General features: G+C 42.5%; 1 protein-coding gene across 1 annotated transcript in view; it reads right to left on the bottom strand.

Moving 5' to 3' along the window:
• The window catches only part of LOC104698912 (putative receptor-like protein kinase At3g46340), an 18984-nt gene continuing 12429 nt past the window's right edge, over nucleotides 1-6555 (bottom strand). Inside the window, exon 10 of the mRNA XM_010414289.2 lies at nucleotides 1-238. Coding sequence (XP_010412591.2) covers nucleotides 1-238 — 238 coding nt within the window. The remainder of the gene's footprint in view (nucleotides 239-6555) is intronic.

The raw sequence follows: 6555 nt of genomic DNA, 5'->3' as shown, positions 1-6555 counted from the left end.
TTATGTGGTTTCCTCATCACGCCCTTTGGGTTCACTCCCGATTCTTATCACACCACTTCTCGCGTTTGCATCATCTTGATCTTGGCTCGGCTCATCCTCGGCCATAGGTACACTTTCACTCTCGAGTACCGCCTCAGCCATACCCTCATGCTCATTCACCTTCTCGGTATCATCTAATCCCAATCGCCTCGTCAAGGCCTCGTTGTTGATTTCCACTTGATGTGTGTCAGGTTTTAACCTAGAATAACACAACGAAAAAGCTGCAAGTGCACAGTAAATCAATTGTAGTATTTAAGGTATTGATCCCACATAGACTAGTAAGTTACGCGACGAGTTTTATGAAGAAGAAATATGGCTAAGACAAAATAAAAGAGGGGGTTTGTTGTTGGTTTTCCTATGAACCAAAATAGAAAGCAAATAAGAAATAAAGCAATGTAAATAGCAATAGACAAAGTGTTGTGTAATAGGGAATTCTCAGGGTATCATGGATCGAATCATACTAATAAACTAAACAGGGTATTTTCGATTATTAACGTTCAAGAACTCAAATTTGGACTAAGCAACTGGCCTATTCCCATGTAACCTAATCACTATGTCTAGACAACCTAGATTACTCTATTTCCGTAGGTAAATAGGAGCTAAATACACATAAATAATCCAAGTTTGATAAGTTCACAAACAAAACTCCATAACTCAACTTTTGGTTGGTTATGACGCTTTGCTCATCTAAATTACTTTAGGCGATTTAAATCTATCCTAAAAGCAGTAGCTAGGGCGTCAATCAAGCAGTAAGCAACAAAGATTTATTTAGATGGAGAACAATAAACGAACAGACCCAAATCTAATCACCCTAGTCAACAATCCATGAATCCCCTTTTGAAACCCCTTAAACCCAACAAGAGAACTACTCAGACATACTCATGCAAATCAAAGTTATATGAATAAGATATTGCATAAAAGATTAAGAGTATGAGAAAAGGGCTAAGAAATCTTCTCTGGAATACAAAGTAGATGATTCTTCTTCCTTAAACAAGTAGAGAACACTAACGAAATAATTTAGAAAGAGTAGAAAGTGAGANGTAACCTAATCACTATGTCTAGACAACCTAGATTACTCTATTTCCGTAGGTAAATAGGAGCTAAATACACATAAATAATCCAAGTTTGATAAGTTCACAAACAAAACTCCATAACTCAACTTTTGGTTGGTTATGACGCTTTGCTCATCTAAATTACTTTAGGCGATTTAAATCTATCCTAAAAGCAGTAGCTAGGGCGTCAATCAAGCAGTAAGCAACAAAGATTTATTTAGATGGAGAACAATAAACGAACAGACCCAAATCTAATCACCCTAGTCAACAATCCATGAATCCCCTTTTGAAACCCCTTAAACCCAACAAGAGAACTACTCAGACATACTCATGCAAATCAAAGTTATATGAATAAGATATTGCATAAAAGATTAAGAGTATGAGAAAAGGGCTAAGAAATCTTCTCTGGAATACAAAGTAGATGATTCTTCTTCCTTAAACAAGTAGAGAACACTAACGAAATAATTTAGAAAGAGTAGAAAGTGAGATGGTGACTTCAAAGATGAACGACGATGGCTTCCAAGAAGAGCTGAGAGAGAACAAGCTTTGACGGCTGTGTAGGGGTCTCTGGTCGTCTCTAGGGCTGCTGCTGGAGGCATGGATGGATGTAAAATGACCTGGTAATGGTACCGCTACAACTCTGGGTCACGTACCCTCTATAGCCGCTTCTCTTGGCCTTCTCTTTGTCTCCACAATGAGAGTTGGTACTCCCTCCTCAGCATTGGACAACATCTCAACCACTTCCAGATACTGCTCATGGTCACTATCATTTGAATTCGGGTTCTCATCACTCCCAGCTACGTTCGAACTAGCGTTGGCTCCATCTCCAACATTGGTCTCTGATCCGACATTGGTGTCACAACATTGTCCTTCTTCTTCGGAGTCTCCAACACGATCGTGGAGGATCCCCAACACGATCGAGGAGGATCCAAGAGCATGAAGAACAACCCGAGGATCTACCCGAGGACGAACTCGACCACATCCTCGTGTACCACATCGTGTAGACCCTCGGGCAGGACTGGGAAGCTAGGTCAAAGGGGTTTCCATATATAAACCCCTCCTCCTCTTCCTCGCAAAGGAGCATGCCGCAGACCCTCAAACCAGAGAGCGAGAGCTTCTGTGAGAGAACTGAGCGACTCAAACACTTTTCCATTTTGTTTTGGATTTTATTTCATAACTTTTAATCATTTTCTTTAGATTTCTTTCTTGTACTTTTATCCCTCTACTTTATCGTTTAATATAATGCAATTTTCCTTCATATTTGTTGTTTTGTTTCTTGCTATGATTTTCGAGTGGTGAAGTAAAGTTTTTAGGGATGGGATAGATGATTTTGTGTTCTTGATCGGTTAGGATGTCTTAGTTGATTGAATATGTTTAATACATTTCCTTCTAGATTGGTGTTCTTAATGCTGTCAACAAACCGAGAGGGTGAGATTAGATCTAAGTTGTTTTACCACCGAGAGGTGTAGATGAGATGCTTGAATCAATCAATGGTAGAGGTTTACTCACTTAGCCTAAGAGATTAGATGAGTAAGGGGTGACAATAATGAACCGGATCTTAATGCCTGCTTGGTCATGTTTCTCTAACGAGAGTTGGGTAGGGGAGTGATCAAGGTTGATTATTTCTATCACGAGAGTGTTTTAACAAGATTTTAGAGATTCATTGTCTAGGAAATATTTGCTTGACGCATGTAAGGCATCTGTACTGGTTAGGAACACTTAGGATTCGATTACCCCATCCTTAGAAGCTTTAGTATTTTAATTGCTTGCATTTTCATTCATCACTCGATTTGTTACCCGATGAGGTACACGATACCCTGCATCTAGTAACCCCTTGAGTTGTTCATATTTCATTTGCTTACTCGATCCCCCCCACCCGATCTTGTACTCGAATGCTTGCATCGAGTGCTTAGGTCGTGTGGTTCTTTGTTTATACTCTTTTCTTTTATTATTTTAGGATTGTTAGATAAAACCCATAATTGCTTGGCTTGACTTGCATTGTTCTTATTGCATCCTTCCTGCTAGCATAAACAACCATTTGGATTGATAACCATTTTTACTACAACTGCATAGGGAATTGATACCCTGGGTGAAAAACCTACTATCAATTTGGCGTCGTTGCCATTTGGTTGATTTTATTTTGCTACGTTTAGGATTTCAGCACTCGCTAGATCAAGTTCTTTTGTTTATATTGGTTCGGAGTCTGACTTGTTTGCTTTCGTTCTTGTTTGTTTTCAATCTCAAGTACAACCCGAGCACCCACCCGACCCGTCACTCGATCGCCTGGATCGAGTAGACCCTCGTGTACACACTCGGTTACTTTCCTGTGCATGCAAACACGATCCAAAGGTAGCCAAAACCTGAGTCTTTTCATTGATAACATCGACAGACCAAGGCTACTCAGACAACAACAAGTTCAACCGCAACCAGCAATCATTGACGAGACAATGAACAATCTAAACGGTCCACCAGCTCCTCAAGCAAGGACCAACATAGGAGCAGGAGATGCTCCATCTACTCACACTCAAAGGAATGACATTGTGCCACCTGCTGTCTAGAACAACAATTTTGAGATCAAGAGTAGTCTCATCCAGATGATACAGAGTAATAAGTTTCATGGATTGCCAATGGAGGACCCATTGGATCATCTGGATTAATTTGATAGGCTTTGTAGCCTCACAAAGATAAATGGAGTTAGTGAGGTTGGATTCAAACTCAGGCTTTTCCCATTCTCTTTGGGAGACAAAGCACACATCTGGGAGAAATCACTGCCCAAGGAATCCATCACCACTTGGGAAGCGTGCAAGAAGGCATTCCTGGCCAAATTCTTCTCCAACTCCAGAACCGCAAGGCTGCGAAATGACATTTCCAGCTTTGTTCAGAAGAACAATGAAACGTTCAGTGAAGCTTGGGAACGTTTCAAGGGATACACTACCAGATGTCCTCATCACGGTTTCAGCAATGCTTCATTTCTGAGTACACTTTACAGAGGATTGGTCCCCAAGATACGGATGTTGCTGGACACCACAAGCAATGGTAACTTCCTCAACAAGGATGTTGATGAAGGTTGGGACCTAGTGGAGAACTTGGCTTAATCTGATGGCAATAACAATGAGGAATATGATCGCTCTGTGCGATCTACGGGAGAGGAAATGCCAAGTACAAGAGGGACATGAAAGCCCTCAATGACAAGCTCGACAAGCTCCTCAACCAGCAGCAGCATGTTCATGCAATATCAGAGGAAGAGCAGTTACAACAAGATGGGGAGAGTGTACATATAGAGGATGTTCACTACATCAACAATCAGGGAGGTTACAATAAAGGGTACAACAACTACAAGCCCAATCCGAATCTGTCTTATCGGAACCCAAATGTTGCCAATCCTCAGGACCAAACTTACCCATCTGCGGTTCAAGGGAACCAGGTACAACAGAAGCCTTTCGTCCAGTACAATCAAGGCTATGTACCTAAGCAGCAGTACTCTGGCAACTACAACCAACCACATGGATTCCAACAACCTCAAGGTCCGCAAAACCAATCACAAGAAGCTGAGTTACGCGGCCTACTTCAGCAAATGATTCAGAATCAGGCTTCAGCATCTATGGACATCGCAAAACGGTTCGCAGAGATGAGCAACAAGATCGACTCAGGATACAATGATTTGAACGCAAAGTACGAATCACTCAATACTAAGGTTAGATACCTAGAAGGCCACCGCAACAACCAACCGGCTCCAAAGATCAACCAACTCCCAGGAAAAGCAGTTCAAAACCCTAAGGATTACGCCACTGCCCAAGCCATCTTCCTTGATGATGACTATGAGGATTACCTCACTGAGGACAGTGATGTTCAAGATGGGAAGGATAGGGATCACTCAATGATAAATGAGGCCAAGTACTACATATCCGAGTATGAACCCGAGCCTTCACCCGAGGAGACTAATCGAGTTGATGATCGAGCACTGGTTGGGGGATCACAAATCGAAGAACCACCCGAAGCAGAACCCGATGACCTACCCGATGAGGGTGATTGGATGATTCATCGAGTAGATGTTGAAACGAGAGGTCAGCCTCAACCACCTGTAGCAGCAGAAGGGGAACTAGAGGAAAGTTTCAATGCTGCACTAACATCCAACTGGAGGAGCTTGCAGAGCGTATGGCCAAGCGTAGAACTCCACCTCCAAAGCTTATGCCACCACACCAACTTCGAGAGGAATCCGCCAAGGAGGCAGCTCGGCTGGAGAATGAGGTTAAGGAGGCTGTTAAGGAGATTGGGTTTGAAATTCTCAGGAGTGGAGTGTGCTTAGATCCTGATCTGCGAATCGAGGAAAAATTAGAGGATCCTGGCTCCTTTACTTTGCCATGCTCGATAGGACTCCGAATTTTCAAGAATTGCTTGTGCGACCTTGGAGCTTCAGTTAGCATTATGCCACTGTCAGTTGCCAACAAGATGGGATTCACCAGTTTTAAACCAAGTTGTCTGTATTTGGTTCTAGCTGATAAAACAGTCAGGCATCCTATTGGGATCATTGAAGACTTGCCACTCAGGATTGGCAAGGTGGAAGTTCCTACTGATTTCATGATCCTTGATATGGACAAGGAACCAGACGATCCACTAATTCTAGGAAGGCCATTTTTGGCAACAGTAGGCGCTGTGATTGAGGTGAAGCTAGGAAATATCAGAATTGAGCATGGTGAGCACTTCAAGATGGAGGTTGATGTGAAGAAGGGGATTAAGAGGCCAACCATTGATGGTCAAGCTTTTTCCACTAAGACAAAGCAGAGAAAAGTCAAAAACCGCATTTGCCTTGGAACCTGGACAAAACCTGGAGAATCAGTTGAACCAGCCTACTACAGTGGAGAGGATTCCAGAACCTCTCCCTGAAAGGATCCATGCTTAAGGAGCATGAAGAGTCAAGCTTAGTGACTTTAAACAAGCTCACTTGGGAGGAAGTCCCAAAGGTATCTTTTAATTCTAGTTTATTTTTTTATTTATTTTTCTCTTTTTACGAATTAAAAAAAAAAAAAAAAATGGAAAAGTTAGAAAGGGAAATTGAGGAACCCGAGGGTCAGCCCGACACCGTACTCGACGCGCCTGATCGTGTCCCTGCTCGGGTGGCGAGTGGAGTCCAAATTCCACAAGCAAGCCCACTCTCGGCAAAGCCCAACCACCAACCCTAGCTTATTTAAGGGTTTTGAAACCCTTCTCCCTCATTATCACCGATAAGTCTTCTCTCAACCCTAAAGCTTTAAGTTTCCATAGTTTCTACTCTCTCTCGATCTCAAGTCTCATTCGATTTCTTTGGGAACTAACCCTATTAACCTCGAGGCTTAGCTTTTTCTTCTCAAGGATTCAAACATGGAGTCAAACGCGAAAACCTACCAAAGGAAGGGGAGAAGATCAACCTCCACCGCTGCTACAATCGGAGTTGATACCGCTGAACCTCGAGAGTCCCAAGGGAGAG

This window comes from Camelina sativa, chromosome 6, assembly GCF_000633955.1.
Source record: "Camelina sativa cultivar DH55 chromosome 6, Cs, whole genome shotgun sequence".
Classification (NCBI taxonomy): domain Eukaryota; kingdom Viridiplantae; phylum Streptophyta; class Magnoliopsida; order Brassicales; family Brassicaceae; genus Camelina; species Camelina sativa.
This window is presented reverse-complemented; position numbering and strand designations above follow the sequence as displayed.